Source organism: Hylobates moloch, unplaced genomic scaffold (assembly GCF_009828535.3).
Source record: "Hylobates moloch isolate HMO894 unplaced genomic scaffold, HMol_V3 SCAFFOLD_12, whole genome shotgun sequence".
NCBI lineage: Eukaryota > Metazoa > Chordata > Mammalia > Primates > Hylobatidae > Hylobates > Hylobates moloch.
The window spans coordinates 46426888-46443604 of record NW_026652287.1 but is presented as its reverse complement, the minus strand read 5'-3'; the positions used below and the strand labels follow the sequence as shown (position 1 = coordinate 46443604).

The window sequence follows — 16717 nt, the reverse complement described above, 5'->3', positions numbered from 1 at the left end:
AGAAGAAGAAGAAGAAGAAGAAGAAGAAGAAGAAGAAGAAGAAGAAGCAGCAGCACAATGATAAATAAGTAAAATGTGGAGCATGTGAAAACAAAACAAAAAAAAGTTGATCCATTATGAATGGAAGCTGCCATTGTAACTGCTTTTTTAGGAAAACCAGATCCCATTTAGATGATTTTGTTTATTTGTTTTTAGAGGCAGGTTCTTGCTCTGTCACTCAGGCTGGAGTGCAGTGATATGATCATAGCTCTCTGCAGCCTGGAGCTCCTGGGCTCAAGCGATCCTCCCAAGTTAGCCTCCCAAGTAGCTGGGGCTACAGGCACCACCACACCCAGCTAATTTGTTGTTGTTGTTGATGTTGTTGTTGAGATGGGGTCTGGCTATGTTGCCCAGGCTGGTCTCAAACTCCTGGCCTCAAGTGATCCTCCTGCCCTGGCTTCCCAAAGTGCTGGGATTACAGGCATGATTTTTTATTAATTTATTTGCAGCTGACAAATGGTAATTGTGTATGTTTATGGGGTACAGTGTGATGTTTTAATCTATGTATACATCATAGAATGATTCAATCATGCTAATTAACACATCCATCGCCTCACCACCTCACCATTTTTTGTGTGGGGGGAAGGCATTAAAAATCTCTTAGCAATTTTGAAATACACAACACATTACTATTTATTAGTAATGCAATATAAATACACAATAATGTATTAATGCATCACTAAATGCGATGCAATGCAATGCAATAGATCGCTAAAACTTACTCCTCCAGTCTAACTGCAACTTATACCCTTTGATCAACATCTTCTCTTTCTCAATCCCTCCTCCTCCCCTGCAGCCTCCAGGAACCACCTTCCTGCTCTTTCTATGAGATCAATTTTTTTTAGTTTTAAGCTCCCACATGTGAGATCATACTGTAACTGTCTTTCTGTGCCAGCTTATTTTACTCAGTTTAATGTCCTCCAGTTCTATCCATGTTGTCACACATTACAGAATTTCCTTCTTTTAGGACTGTATAATATTCTATTTGTATATATACCACATTTTCTTTATCCATTCATCCATTGTAGGACACTTAGTTTGCTTCCATATTTTGGCTATTGTGAATAATGCTGAAGTGAACGTGGGAGTGCAGATGTTCTGAAAAGACTTAAATGTCAGACCTGAAATGGTAAAGATGCTCTAAGAAAACATAGGGAGAAAGCTCCATGGCATTGGTCTCAGGAATGATTTTTTGGACAGGACCTCAAAAGCACAGGCAACAAAAGCAAAAGTGGACGAATGGGATCATATCAAACTAAAAAGTTTGTGCACAGCAAAGGAAGCATTCAGCAGAGGAAAGAGACAACCTAAGGAATGTGAGAAAATGTTTGCAAACAATACGTCTGATAAGGAGCTAATATCCAAAATTGTAAGGAACTCAAACAACTCAACAGCAAGAAAACAAATAACCCAATTAAAAATGGGCAAAGACAGCTACTCGGGAGGCTAAGATGTGAGGATCCCTTGAGCCCGGGAGGAGGAGGTTGCAGTGAGCTGACATTGCATCACTGCACTCCACCCTGGGTGACAGAATGAGACCGAGACCCTGTCTCGAAATAAAAAATAAAAATGTGCAAAGGATCTGAACATACACATCCCAAAAGAAAAGACATACAAGTGGCCAACAGGTATATGAATAAATGCTGAACATCACTCATCATCAGGGAAATGCAAATCAAAACCACCATCAGCTATCACCTCACACCTGTTAGAGTAGCTATTATCTTTTTGTTTGTTTGTTTGTTTTTTGTTTTGTTTTTGAGAGGGAGTCTCACTCTGTTGCCCAAGCTGGAGCGCAGTGGCATGATCTCAGCTCACTGCAACCTCTGCCTCCTGGGTTCAAGGGATTCTCCTGTCTCAGCCTCCTGAGTAACTGAAATTACAGGCACACGCCACCATGCCCAGCTAACTTTTGTATTTTAGTGGAGACGGGGTTTCACTATGTTGGTCAGGCTGGTCTTGAATTCCTGACCTCGAATGATCTGCCCTTCTTGGCCTCCCAAAGTGCTGGGATTACAGGTGTGAGATACTGTGCCCAGCCTAGAGTAGCTATTATCAAAAAGACAAATGAGATTTGTTGAAGTTCTAACCCCTGGTACCTGCAAATGTGGCCTTACATGAAAATAGGGTCTTTGCAGGTGATAATCAAGTTAAGATGAGATCAAACTTAATTAGAGTGGGTCCTAAATCCAACGACTGCTGTCTTTATAAGAGGAGAAGTAGGCTGACCAACATGGTGAAACCCCATCTCTACTAAAAATACAAAAATTAGCTGGGTGCAGTAGTGCACACCTGTAGTCCCAGCTACTCAGGAGGCTAAGGCAGGAGAATCACTTAAACCCAGGAGGTGGAGGTTGCAGTGAGCAGACGTCATGCCACTGCACTCCAGCTGGGTGACAGAGTGAGACTCCATCTCACAAAAAAAAAAAAAAAAAGATAAATCATAACAAGTGCTGGCAAGGATGTGGGGAAAAGGGGATCCATTTATGTGGTTTTAATAATACAGGCTCTATATAGGTGGTATTGAGTTCCCAGAGTTGCCATTACAAACTGTTACAAACCCAGTGGCTTAAAACAACAGAAATTTCTTCTCTCACAGTTCTGGAGGCCAGAAGTCCAAACTGAAATCAAGGTGTCAGCAGAGCCACCACTTTCCCTCAGAAAGTTTTAGGGGAGAATCTGTTCCATGGTATTTTCTTAGTTTCTGGTGCTGCCAGCAATCCTTGGTATTCCTCAGTTCATAGATGCATAATTCCAGTCTCTGCCTCTGTTGTCATATGGTCTTCTTTCTGTGTTTCTCTATGCCATTTCTTTTTTTTTTTTTTTTTTTTCTGAGACAAGTCTCACTCCATCACCCAGGCTGGAGTGCAATGGCACGATCACAGCTCACTACAACTTCAACCTCACGGGCTCATGCAGTCCTCCCACCTCAGCCTCCCGAGTAGCTGGGATTACAGGTGTGCGCCACCATGCCCGGCTAATTTTTGAATTTTTAGTAGATACGGGGTTTCACCATGTTGGCCAGGCTGGTCTCGAACTCCTGACCTCATGATCCGCCCATCTCAGCCTCCCAAAGTGCTGGGATTACAGGCATGAGCCCACCGCACCTGGCCCTAATTACTTTATTTTTTTGTAAATTTTTTTTTGTAAATTTCATGTAGCCTGAGTGTACAGTGTTTATAATATATACAGGAGTGTACAATAATATCCTAGGCCTTCGCATTCACTCACCACTCACTCACTCCCTCACCAAGAGCAACTTCCAGTCCTGCAAGCTCCATTCATGCTAAGTACCCTATGCAGCTGAACCACCTTTTCTCTTTTATATTGTGTTTTTACTGTACCTTTTCTATGTTTAGATATGTTCAGACACACAAATACTATGATGTTACAGTTGCCTACAGTATTAAGTACAGTAACATGCTGGGCAGGTTTGTAGCTGAGGAGCTACAAACCATGTAGCCTGGGTGTGGAGTAGGCTACAACATCTAGGTGTATGTAAGTTCACTTTAAGATGCTCACACAAGGACAAAATTGCCTAACAATGCTTTTCTCAGAACATGTCTCCCTCATTAAGCCACACATGGCTGTATTACAATTTATATATAATTTTAAGGGTATATAAATTGCCAGAAATCACCAGATGAATCCTTGGAGGTGACATACCCCTTCCCCCACCATAGAACGTTGCAGACTGGCCCGGAAGCCCAGTATCTCATGCCTGTAATGCCAGCATTTTGGGAAGCTGCAGCGGGCAGATCACTTGAGGTTAGGAGTTCAAGACCAGCCTGGCCAACATGGCAAAACACCATCTTTACTAAAAATACAAAAATTAGTCGGGTGTGGTGGTGGGCACCTGTAGTTCCAGCTACTTGGGAGGCTGAGGCAGGAGAGTCACTTGAACTCGGGAGGCGGAAGTTGCAATGAGCCAAGATCGTGCCACTGCACTCCAGCCTGGGTGACAGAATGAGACTCTATCTCAAAAAAGAAAAGAAAAAAAAAAAAAGGAAAAGAACATTTCAGACTGGTACCAGTTACACTGGCTCTTGATCCCTTGAATGTGGCTGACCCTGAACTAGGATGTACTTCATAATAACACGTCAGGCTGGGAATACTTAGTACAAAAGAAAGAGTATAAAATATCTTTTGAATCTATCTTGATATTGATTCCATGTTGAAATGGTAATATTTTGGATGTATTGGGTTGAATAAAACATCTCATGAAAATGATTTTTAAAAATCTAGAAATTGTCTGCAATTATAATTCCAGACCACAGAGAAAAACGGGAGACAGGAATGTCTAGAAAAAGGGAAAGTGGGTCAAAGTGTGTATGAAATTCAACTAATAGAAGTGACAGTACCTAGCATGGGGTCCAGCACTTCGTAGGTATTCAATTAATATTCATTTCCCTCTCCCTTCCCAGTGAAGGGTATCCCTGTTGTGGGGATGTGTCTCCAGGCTGGGTGATCAGGAAAGACTTTCTCAATGGCTGGCACGTGAACCTAGTCATGATTTCAGCTCTTGAGGTTGTACTAGAAGATTTATATCCAATAATCATAAGGTACCACTTAGCATCATGCTAAATTGTATTAATTCATTTATGCCTTTGGATGGCCCTTTGAGGTAGGAAGTGTGGTTGTCTCCAGTTTACCAAGGTGGCTTGCCCAAGGTCATCTGCTGGTTGGTGATTAAGCCAGGTTTTCAGTGTGGCTCTAGCAGGAGTGGGGGCTAGGGACCTTCTGCCTGCTGTGGTTTCTCTCTCTCTCTCTCTGTCAATCTGTGGAACATCCCCCCTGACCCCAAGGTCCCAAGGGTCTTATTTCTTTTGGCCAAGCCCTTTGGAGACCTGCATATCTGGACACATCTTTGAGGGTTTCAGGGACTAGGGCCAGTAATGCTGGGCAGGGTCATGAGGAGCTGCCCCTGGGGTCGAGAAGGTGGTGGACATGAGGGGAAGGGTCTTTGCAGAAAGGAGAGGCGTCCCTGTAAGGAGGTCACAGCCACCGGGCCTGGCCAACTGCAGCTGAGTGGAATGTGCCCCTGCCCCATGACCATATGCCCCAGGTGTGCAATGTGGTGGTCCAGAGCACACACTCTGAACCATCTTGACACATCTTCACCGGTTACTAGACCCCTCTCAGCCTGTTTCCTTGGCTGTAAAATGGGAATAACGCCGGTCCCTACTTCCTAGGGCTCTGAGGAGGAGTAAGTAGCTTGTCGTGTAAAACATGTTCCCTGCAGTGCCTGGTGCCTGCTAAATGTTCCATAAACGTCAGCTGTTATTTTCATTCAGGGGAAGCTGAAATCCATATTTTCATGGAAAATCTCCCAGTTTTTAAATGTGGACCAATAATTTCAGCTTTCACAAACCCAGTATGAGTCGGTATGGCCCCTAGGGTGCCAACTCAAAATCTCTGTTGAGAATTTTGCTGATAGGAAGTGGCCTCCTTGGAGGTATTTGCTGTGTCCTGTGTCTGGCAAGTGGGGTGGTTTTGATAAACATGCTGGACAGATGAATGAGTGAATGGATAAATGGAGAAATGAATGGAGAAACAAATGAGCAAATGAATAATGAATGGATACATGAATGGATGAGCAAATGAATGATGTATACACAAAGGAATGGATAAATGATGAATGTGCTAATGAATTTAAGAATGATGAAAGAAAGAATGAATAAATGAACAAATGGATGGATGAGAGAATGAATGAATGTACTAATGAATCAATGAAGAACCATTTAAAAATGAACGCAACTGAGTGTTTATAAGAAAAGGTATCTTAAGGCTGGGCATGGTAGTTCATGCTGTAATCCCAATGCTTAGGGAGGCTGAGGCGGGAGGATCGCTTGAACCCAGGAGTTCAAAACCAGCCTGGGCAACATAGGGAGACCTCATTGCTACCAAAAACAAAATTGTTTTAATCAAGCGGGCATGGTGGTACATGCCTGTAGTCACAGCTACTTGGGAGGTTGAGGTGGGAAGATCGCTTGAACCCAGGAGTTCAAGGCTGCAGTGAGCTATGATCAAGCTACTGCATTCCAGCCTGGGCAACAAAGCAAGATCCTGTCTCCAAACAAACAAACAAACAAAAAGATGTATTTTAGAAGGTAAATTCAATCTGTCCAAAACTGAGCTCTGACCTTCCCCTAAACCTTTGCCTATTCAGTAGATGAGAGCTCCATCCCTTAAGGGGTTCACCAATTCATCCATTCCTTTGTGTGTACATCATTCAGCTCATCCCTCTCTCTTACATCCACACCGTTCCATCAGCAAATGTTGAATCTATCTTAAATGATTCATCCCAAATCCTCCCTGCTTAACTACCACCCAACTCCAGCCCCCATCCATCATCATCATCACTTATCTAGATGGGTTCAGTCACCTCCAGCCTGGTCTCCCAGCTCCTGTCCTCACCTCTCCCTGTCTACTCTCCTCCACGGCAGCCAGAGGGTGCCTGTGAACACCCAAGTCAGGTTCTATCTTTCCTCTACTCAGAACCCTCCACGGCTCCCACCTCACTCAGGGTAAAAGCCAAAGTCCTCCTTGTGGTCCACCAGGCCCTGCATGATCTGCCAATCACCTCCCTGCCTTCACCTCCTTCCTCTTTTCCCCTCAACCACTCCACTCCAGCCACACTGACTTCCTTGTGCTGTTCCCCAAAAATGTCGGGCAGGCACATTCATGCTTCAGGACCTTAAATTTGCTGTTTCCTCTACCTAAGATACTAAAGTGACAAGTCAACACACTCACATTGACCACGCAATTTAATGCTGCAGCCTACCCTGTGGACTCTCCTAGGGCTCCCAGTCCCTCTGTGATGCTTTACTTTTTATCTTTTAAAAAATTGTTATTTAAAAAAACTTGTCTCGCTATGTTGCCCAGGCTGGTGTCAAACTCCTGGCCTCAAACAGTCCTCCCACTCCAGCTTCCCAAAGTACTGGGATTACAGGTATGTGCCACTGCACCCAGCCCAACTTTTTTTTTTCCATAGCGCTTTTCATTTTCCATCCCACTGTTAATTTACTTATTATGTCCATTGTCTGTCTCCTCCCCTTAAAGGGTCAGACCCCAGAAGTCCAGGCTTTGTTGCCTAATGTATCCTGAGCCCCTGGAACAGAGCCTGGCATAAAATAGGTACTCAATAAATGCATAAGAGCAAAACTACATGCAGGCAGAGGGCACACCCAGCTCATTCCTCAGTGATCACTTCTAAAGTGAAATGTCCATGGAAAACTAGAGTCTTATCCATATCTCTTTCTGGAGGCCTTCCAAGCATGCTCCATGCAGCTCTGTTGCCTCCCCTGCATAGGGAATGGAGGCTCTGCTTTATCCTGCCCTGTGATGTGACTCCCAGAGGCATCAGATGTGGCTGGGAGTGGGAGACATGGAAAATTGGCTCCTGCAACAGAGAGCTATCAGCCTCCCCATCAACATCCTGCTTTCTAATTGGTTACTTCTAATTCTGTTATTTTCAGGGACACTGTCTTCTCATAAGCTCCATCTATGCAAAACTAAGCCTATGGGTCATGATGGTTCCCTCAGGCCAGAGGCTTGCTGGAGAGACTAATGGATCCCCTGGCTAAAATCCGTGCTTGGGCTGCACATTGGTTAATTTCTTCCTCAGGCACAGCCTGAGCCTGACATTCTCCATCTTTTCCCTGGCAGGTTCTCCCTTCGCCCGAGCCAGCATTAAAAGTGCCAAGCTGGAGAACTCAACCTTTTTTCACAAAAAGGAGAGGAGGATGCGTTTCTACATCCGCCGCATGGTCAAAACTCAGGCCTTCTACTGGACTGTACTCAGTTTGGTAGCTCTCAACACGCTGTGTGTTGCTATTGTTCACTACAACCAGCCCGAGTGGCTCTCCGACTTCCTTTGTGAGTATCACCCAGCCCCACCCCTGCCAACTGCCTGATCCCTCCCTCACGCCCTTTTTCCACTTCTCTTTCTCTGATAGTATGTGTATCTTCTTTGGTCCTCATTGAATGCCCTTTCCTTTAGCCATTTCTATAACTGTCACTGGGGCCAATGTTGCTACTGCTATTACAATGGAACCCATCTCCCTTAGCCCTGAGAGCTGGAAGCTGGAATTCAGACCGACAAATGCTCCTGTGATTCCTTTCTAAGAGAGAGACAGAGGGGTGCTGGTGAAGGGGATGTTGGAAGAGAGACAGAGAAAGATGGAGCTCATAAGATAGACAGATAGAAACAGAAACATACATGTATTAATAATTTTTATGTACATCTCTGGAAATGTTCATAACTTATGATTAAGAGATAGAGGATGCCTTAGAAACAAGGAGTGGTTTATACGTTGCCCTCATTTTCTCTACTTATTTCTGACTCCGCTTCTCTCTTCTTTTAAACCTTCTGCTTCTTTCCTGTTAGGTTGGTGCAAAATTAATAGCGTTTTTTGCCATTTTTTTAACCGTAATTACTTTTGCACCAGCCTAGCTTCCTCCCCTGCCCTTTTTGGCTTCCTTATTCATTCATAGAACATCCCCTCCAGTACCTGCAAGAGCATCTTGCACCCTCAGAGTACAAGGACCACCAAGGCTTTGCCCTCTGGGCCTATTCCCAGATTCTATGTGAGTTAGCATGATATAGTATCAAAATTGAGGGCCAAGTGAGGGTGAGGAAAAACAGCAAAAGATGGGGAGATGTCTGAGCAGGATTTTAAAAGTAAAGAGCTCTGAGGAATCAACAAGACCAGTGATTTGGGCCAGGCACAGTGGCTCACACCTATAATCCCAGCATTTTGGGAGGCTGAGGTGGGTGGATCACTTGAGGCCAGGAGTTCAAAACCAGCCTGGCCAATATGGTGAAACCCTGTCTTTACAAAAAATACAAAAATTAGCCAGGTGTGATGGTGCACACCTATAATCCCAGCTACTCGGGAGGCTGAGGCACTAGAATTGCTTGAACCCGGGAGGCGGAGGTTGCGGTGAGCCAAGATCATGCCACTGCACTACAGCCTGAGCAACAAAGAGAGACTCTGTCTCAAAAAATGCAATACAATACAATACAATACAATACAATACAATACAATGAGTAGTGATTGGGCAGTGAGGGGGGCAGGTGGATATCCTGGCTTTGGCTTGCAGTCCCCAAGTAAGGACTTCCCAAAATGTCTTTTGCCTACTGGCTGTCTAATTTATTCACTGCCCTTCTGACCTGGTTCAGAATTGACTTAGGACAGCAAGAAGAGACAGTCTAGTCTTTGACCTAGAAAGGCCCATGAGCCTAGTCCAGGCCATTGTCTTCTTATAACCCTCCTTGTTCCCAGTCACGTTGGCTGACCCCCCAGGACACCCCTTAGGAACCAGTTCTCCTTCCCAGGGCCCTGACCTAGTTTCAAACTTGGTAATTGTTTTTAGTCCCTCTGGAGTCTCTTATAAATGAGGACTCTACTTCGTGTTTTAACTTCCTCTAATACTCTATTTTTAATCTCCTATATTCTCTCTACTAATCATCTTGTACAGTCTGTCCTGGTTCAGGAACAAGGGACTGAGACTGCCTGCCTGGGTCCTCAGTGTCTATAAAGGTCCTTTACTCATTCCCACTTTCCATTTGAGAAAACTGAGACACAGAGAGGTTAAGTAGATTGCCCAAGGTCACACATCAGCTGGGCATGATGGCAGGCACCTGTAATCCCAGCTTCTTGGGAGGCTGAGGCAGGAGAATTGCTTGAACCTGGGAGGCAGAGGTTGCAGTGAGCTGAGATCACACCACTGCACTCTAGCCTGGGCAACAGAGCTAGACACCATCTCAAAAAAAAAAGATACACATTAATTTCAGAGATGTCAAAATATAAACAAAAATGTATGTCTTGGCATCAATGAAGTGTAGTTGTTTCTCTGGGTCTCAGACTCCACATCTATGTGGTGGAAACTGGATTTGATGGTCCTGAAAGTTCTTCCAGATCCAACAATGCTAAGGATAAGTAATTCTTTCAAGTCTTGTGCATCACTTGCTATCATGTTTCCATGGTAACTGAGGAACAAGATCTCAGAAACTCTTCAGTCCTCCCAGAGTTACTTCTGGTGGGTCTTGGAATGTATCAGATGTTACAAACAGACTTTCTTTGCTGATATTTTGGTCTTAGGAACCCTAGAGACACTAAGATCTCCTTAGCATCCTATAAATAAGGAGAAATTTTGGTGATAAATAGTGTGAAGGACTTTGACAGTCAGTTCAAAACACCTCTTAAAAGCATGACATAGCAAACACCCTTGACAAATGTCTTAGTTCATTTGTGCTGCTATAACAAATTACCTGAGACTGGGTACTTTGATAAGAACAGAAATTTATTTTCTCACAGTTCTGGAGGCTGGGAAGCCCAAGATCAAGGCATTGGCAGGTTTCCTTGTCTGGTGAAAGCTGCTCTCTGCTTCCAAGATTGCACCTTGAACACTGTGTCCTCTGGAAGGGAGGAACACTGGGTCCTCACATGGCAGAAGGTGGAGGAGCAAGAGGGACAAATTTCCTCTGTCAACCTCTTTTATAAGGGCACCTAATCCCATTCATGAGAGTTCTACCGTCAACCGTCATGACTTAATCACCTCCTGAAGGCCCCGCATCTTAATACTGTTACATTGGCAATTAAGTTTCAGCGTGAATTTTGGAGGGAACACAAATATTTAAACCATCACAACCACCAAACACAATAAGCTTTGTGGCCTTAATTAGCTATATGAAATTCATGGAAGTTAGTTTCAGTGCTCTGTCTCTTTCCTTTCTGTATGCTTTCTGCTCCTCAGAAACCCTTCTCGTCTGTCCTTTCTATCCATTAAGTAAGTACCCATGCCCTTCCTAACTCGTCATCTTCCTACTCCACCAAGAAAGCCCTCTCAGAAAAGGATCTGATGTCAGCCATTTATTTGCTGGAGCAAATGCATATCCATGTTTTACCCCTCCCTGAGGCATTTGCACTTTTATGCTTGCTCATCAAAGAACAAAAGGCTTTGTCTTACTCAAGACTTTTTAGCTCACTCACAACACAGGATTTCTAGGGGACATAAGACAAGTTTTCCGAGTTAGGAGAAAAGCCATGCCTTAGGTGGGTTGCCTCTGTCGCTCCAACTAAGTACTTAGCTTCAGGATTACAAATAGGATATCACTATGATTTCTATTTCCTTTTTTCCTTTGGAGCTCAGTCACATAGAAGTAGATTAAGTATAATTGTTACATCACAGCACCCTGGCATTATGGGGCTGTTATGGTCCATTGTTATTATGTGAATTATTCAGTTAATTAGTTTATTTTTTAAATATGATAAACACCCAGGAACCCACCAGTCAACACAAAAGCTAAGTCCTTGGCAATAATCTACATCCAATCCTTCTCATCAAACCAGGGCAAAAACTACAAGATGGAGACCCACTGATATTTTTTCATTCATTTTAAAATTGGCCTAAGGTTGGTTGGCTTGTTGGTTGGAGGGTAGGGCATTGCTCTTCTTTTTTTTTTTTTTTTTTTAGACAAAGTCTTGCTCTGTCACCCAGACTACAGTACAGTGGCCCAATCTTGGCTCACTGCAACCTCCACCTCCCAGGTTCAAGTGATTCTCATGCCTCAGCCTCCCAAGTAGCTGGGTTTACAGGCATGTGTCACCACACTGGCTCATTTTTATATTTTTAGTAGAGACGGGGTTTGCCATGTTAGCCAGGCTGGTCTCAAACTCCTGACCTCAGTTGATCTGCCTGCCTAGGCCTCCCAAAGTGCTAGGATTACAGATGTGAGCCACCATGCCCAGCCAGCTCTTCCTTTTTAACAGAGGGGAAACTGAGGCCCATGGGAAGGACACCTTGGACAGGGCATGGCCACAGTGGATCATGTATATAATCTCAGCACTTTGGGAGGCTGTGCTGGGAGGATCACTTGAGGCCAGGAGTTCAAGACCAGCCTGGGCAACATAGTGAGACCCCCATCTCCACATAAAAGTTTTAAAAAGAAAAAAGATAAGTCAGAAGTTGGGTGTGGTGACACATGCCTGTAGTTCTAGCATGTTGGAGGCCAAATCGGGGAAACTGTTTGAGGCCAGGAGTTTGAAACCAGCCTAACAGCATAGCAAGACCTTGTCTCTACAAAAAATAAAAAGTTAAAAAATGATAATAAAAGGAAAGTCAGAGCCACCTGGACCCCCTACCCTCAGCAAGCCTAACCTCCTCTCTGTTTCCTCCTTCTCTCTTCTAGACTATGCAGAATTCATTTTCTTAGGACTCTTTATGTCCGAAATGTTTATAAAAATGTACGGGCTTGGGACGCGGCCTTACTTCCACTCTTCCTTCAACTGCTTTGACTGTGGGGTAAGTGCTCTTATTTCTAAGAAGTTCATTTCTCCAGCTCTTGCCTGGAATGACAGATACCTAGAAACATTAAAGGCAGAAAGGTTAAGTCACCCCTGAATATGAGAGACTCAGATGGATGCAGAAGGAATGAGAAAACAATCCCAAACACTGGCAAGGATACAGGGTACCCAGAACCCTCCACCCTTGCCAGTGGGAGGAAAATGTATAGACCCCCTTTGGAAAGCTAAGTGGGGGACATAAGACAAGTTTTCCAAGTTGGGAGAAAAGCCATGCCTTAGGTGGGTTTCCTGTGTCACTCCAACTAAGTACCCAACTTCAGGATTACAAATAGGACATCATTATGATTTCTATTTCTTTTTTTCCTTTAGAGCTCAGTCATGTGGAAGTAGATGAAGTATAATTGTTAGATTACAACACCCTGGCATTATGGAGCCATTATGGTCCATTGTTATTTTGTGAATTACTCAGTTAATTAGTTTATTTTTTAAATGTGATGAACACCCAGGAACCCACTAGTCAACACAAAACCTAAGTCCTTGAGAATAATCTACATCCAATCCTTCTCATCGAACCAGGGCAAAAACTACAAGATGAAGATATGACCCAGCATTCCATTGCTAGAAATTCATCCTAGAAAATCTCACCCAGATACCTAGGAGACACAGGCCAGAATGTCCCTGCAGCTGGAAGTGAAATTAAGGTTGTTCACAAATAAGTAGAGAATGCCTGGCCCAGGGCAGCCCTAATCATTTACCACAGTCCTGTTGATTTCAGAAAGGCTTAATAATTTATTTTTATTTTTATTTATTTATTTATTTATTTTTGAGATGGAGTCTTGCTCTGTTGCCCAGGCTGGAGTGCAGTGGCGCAATCTTGGCTCACAGCAAGCTCCGCCTCCTGGGTTCATGCCATTCTCCTGCCTCAGCCTCCCGAATAGCTGGGACTACAGGCGCCCGCCACCATACCCAGCTAATTTTGTGTATTTTTAGTAGAGACGGGGTTTCACCGTGTTAGCCAGGATGGTCTCAATCTCCTGACCTCATGATCCACCCACCTTGGCCTCCCAAAGTGCTGGGATTACAGGTGTGAGCCACCACACCCAGCTGGCTTAATAATTTATAATAACTGAATGTTGTACTGTTTTCTGCCATTATAGAAAATTATGTTGTTGGAGAAAACAAAATACATACAAACAAACAAACCTTCCCTACATAAACGATCCAAGTATTTAAAGAATAAAACCAATTTCTTTCCATTAAAAAGAAAAGAAAGCCGGGTGTGATGCCTCATGCCTGTAGCCTCAGCTATTCAGGAGGCTGAAGCAGCAGAATTGCTTGAGCCCAGGAGTTGAAAACTAGCCCAGGCAACATAGCAAGACCCTGTCTCTACAAAAAATAATGATAATAATAATAATTAGCCAGGTGTGGTGGTGCACACCTGTAGCCCCAGCTACTCAGAAGGCTGAGGTGGGAGGATTGCTTGAGCCCAGCAGTTTGAGCCTGCAGTGAGCTAGGATCACACCACTGCACTCCAGCCTGGACAAGACAGTGAGACCCCATCTCTAAGAAATAAAAGTAGGCCAGGTGCAGTGGCTCACACCTATAATCCCAGCACTTTGAGATGCAGAGGCAGGTGGATCACCTGAAGTCAGGAGTTCGAGACCAGCCTGGCCAACATGGCAAAACCCCATCTGTACTAAAAAAATACAAAAATTAGCCAAGTGTCGTGGCACATGCCTGTAATCCCAGCTACTTGGGAGGCTGAGGAAGGAGAATCACTTGAACCGGGGAGGCAGAGGTTGCAGTAAGCTGAGATTGCACCACTGCACTCCAGCCTGGGCAACAGAATGAGACTCCGTCTCAAAAAAAAAAAAAAAAGAAAAGAAAAATTTAAAAATGTCCTGGGCAACCTTGTTTGTAATAGTTCCAAGTCTCAATATCCATGTATCTCTTTGCTGTAGAACAGATAAATATTTTGTGACATATCTATATAATGAAATACTCTGCAACAATGAAAGTCCACCAACAACAGCCACATGCCCAACAACAGGAATGAATCTCACCCACGTAACATGGCACAGAAGGAGGCAGGAGCTAGCAACATAAGTCCATACAGTTCATGCAAAGTTCAAGTGGACAAAATTAAACCATATATATATATATATATATATATTTTTTTTTTTTTTTTTTTTTTTTTTTCTATACAGAATATCTTCTATTGCCCAGGCTGGAGTGCAGTGGCGCAATCTTGACTCACCACAACCTCCATCTCCCGGGTTCAAGCCATTCTCCCGCCTCAGCCTCCCAAGTAGCTGGGATTACAGGCATGCACCACCACCCCCGGCTAATTTTGTATTTTTCGTAGAGACGGGGATTCATCAATTTGCCCGGGCTGGTCTCGAACTCCTGACCTCAGGTGATCCACCCGCCTTGGCCTCCCAAAGTGCTGGGATTACAGGCGTGAGCCACCACGCCCCACCTTAAACTGTATTATTCAAGGATGATACCTGAATACTTTAAAAAGGCAAGGACCTCAAAAACACAATGCTCAGTAAAAGAAACCAAACACAAAAGGTCAAGTATTGCATAATCCCATTTGTATGACATGTCTAGAGCAGGCAAATCCATAGAGACAGAAAGTAGATTAGTGGTTGCTAGCGTCTGGGTGAGGGAGAGTGGGGAGTGACTGCTAATGGGGACAGGGCCTCCTTTGGGGGTGATGAAAATGTTTTGGAACTTAATAGAGGTGATAGTTGCAGAATATTGTGCATGTACCTAAAGGCACTGAATTGTGTAATTCAAAGTGTAAACTTTATGTTGTGTGAATTTCACCTCAATTTTTTTTTAAGGTAAGAAAATGGTTATTACAAAATTCAGGATGGTAGTTATATCACAGTGTCTCTGGAAACTTCCAGGGTATCCACATGTCCCTTCTTATTTTATTTTATTTTTTATTTTATTTGAGATAGGGTCTTGCTCTGTTGCCCAGGCTGGAGTGCAGTGGCAGGATCATGGCTGTCTCCTGTCTCAAATTCCTGGGCTCAAGCTATCCTCCCTCCTCAGCCTCCTAAGTAGCTGGGACTACAGGCACATGCCACCATGCTTGACTAATTTTTTTTTTTTTTTTTTTTTGTAAAATCAGGGTTTCCCTGTGTTACCCAGGCTGGTCTTGAACTCCTGGGCTCAAGTGATCTGCCCACCTCGGCCTCCCAAAGTTCCAGAATTACAGGCATGAGCCACTGCCCCAGCCTTCTCCTAATTGTTGACATAGGTAGTAGTTGCATGACATTCACTTTGTAATTATGTGTTTCAGGAATTCTCAGGCCTGTGTGAGCTCTTAATAAATAAAAAAGAGGCCGGATGTGGTGGCTCACGCCTGTAATCCCAGCACTTTGGGAGGCCGAGGCAGGCAGATCATGAGGTCAGGAGTTCAAGACTAGCCTGGCCAACATAGTGAAACCCCGTCTCTACTAAAAATACAAAAAATTAGCTGGGTGTGGTGGTGGGTGCCTGTAATCCCAGCTACTCGGGCGGCTGAGGCAGGAGAATCGCTTGAACCTGGGAGGCGGAGGTTGCAGTAAGCCGAGATCGCGCCACCGTACTCCAGCCAGGGTGACAAGAGCAAGACTCCATCTCAAAATAAATGAATAAATAAAAATAAATAAATAAATAAATAAATAAGAGGCCAGGTGCAGTGGCTCAATGCTTTGGAAAGTGGAGGCCAACAGTTGGAGAGACCAAAGCAGGAGGATGGCTTCAGCCCAGAAGTTTGAGGCCAGCCTGGGCAATACTAGCGAGACACTATCTGTGTAAAAATGTTTTAAAATTAGCCAGATGTGGTGATGCACACCTGTAATCCCAGCTACTCAAGAGGCTGAGGTGGGAGGATCACTTGAGCCCAGGAGGACAGTGCTGCAGTGAGCTATGATTGCGCCACTGCACTCCAGCCTGGGTGACACAGTGAGACCTGGTCTCTGTAGATAAATGAATGGATGAATGAGGGGGTCAAGGATCCTCACCCGGCATCCATTAGGAGGGAGGAGTTTGGTTGGGCTCTTGCAAGGTTGGTACCTAGGAAATGCTTGCCAGTTCTGGAGCCCAGACACTGTCCCTGGACATGAGACCAGGTCCTCTGCCCTAGGTTATCATTGGGAGCATCTTCGAGGTTATCTGGGCCGTCATAAAACCTGGCACATCCTTTGGAATCAGCGTGTTACGAGCCCTCAGGTTATTGCGTATTTTCAAAGTCACAAAGTAAGTCTTTGGGGTTCCTGGACATTTGTACGGGGGGTGGGGATGGGGGACATGGCGGGGCCGCCTCCAGAAAGTTGAGAAAGTGAGCCTCGTGCTTCGAGGGCTGACTCCGG

General features: G+C 44.4%; 1 protein-coding gene across 2 annotated transcripts in view; it reads left to right on the top strand.

Annotated features, from left to right (window-relative positions):
* The window catches only part of CACNA1A (calcium voltage-gated channel subunit alpha1 A), a 308894-nt gene that overhangs the window by 187949 nt on the left and 104228 nt on the right, over positions 1-16717 (top strand). For both annotated transcript variants that reach the window (XM_032169902.2, XM_058425055.1), the window contains exons 11-13: positions 7708-7917; positions 12236-12348; positions 16492-16604. In XM_032169902.2, the coding sequence (XP_032025793.1) occupies positions 7708-7917; positions 12236-12348; positions 16492-16604 (436 nt within the window). The remainder of the gene's footprint in view (positions 1-7707; positions 7918-12235; positions 12349-16491; positions 16605-16717) is intronic.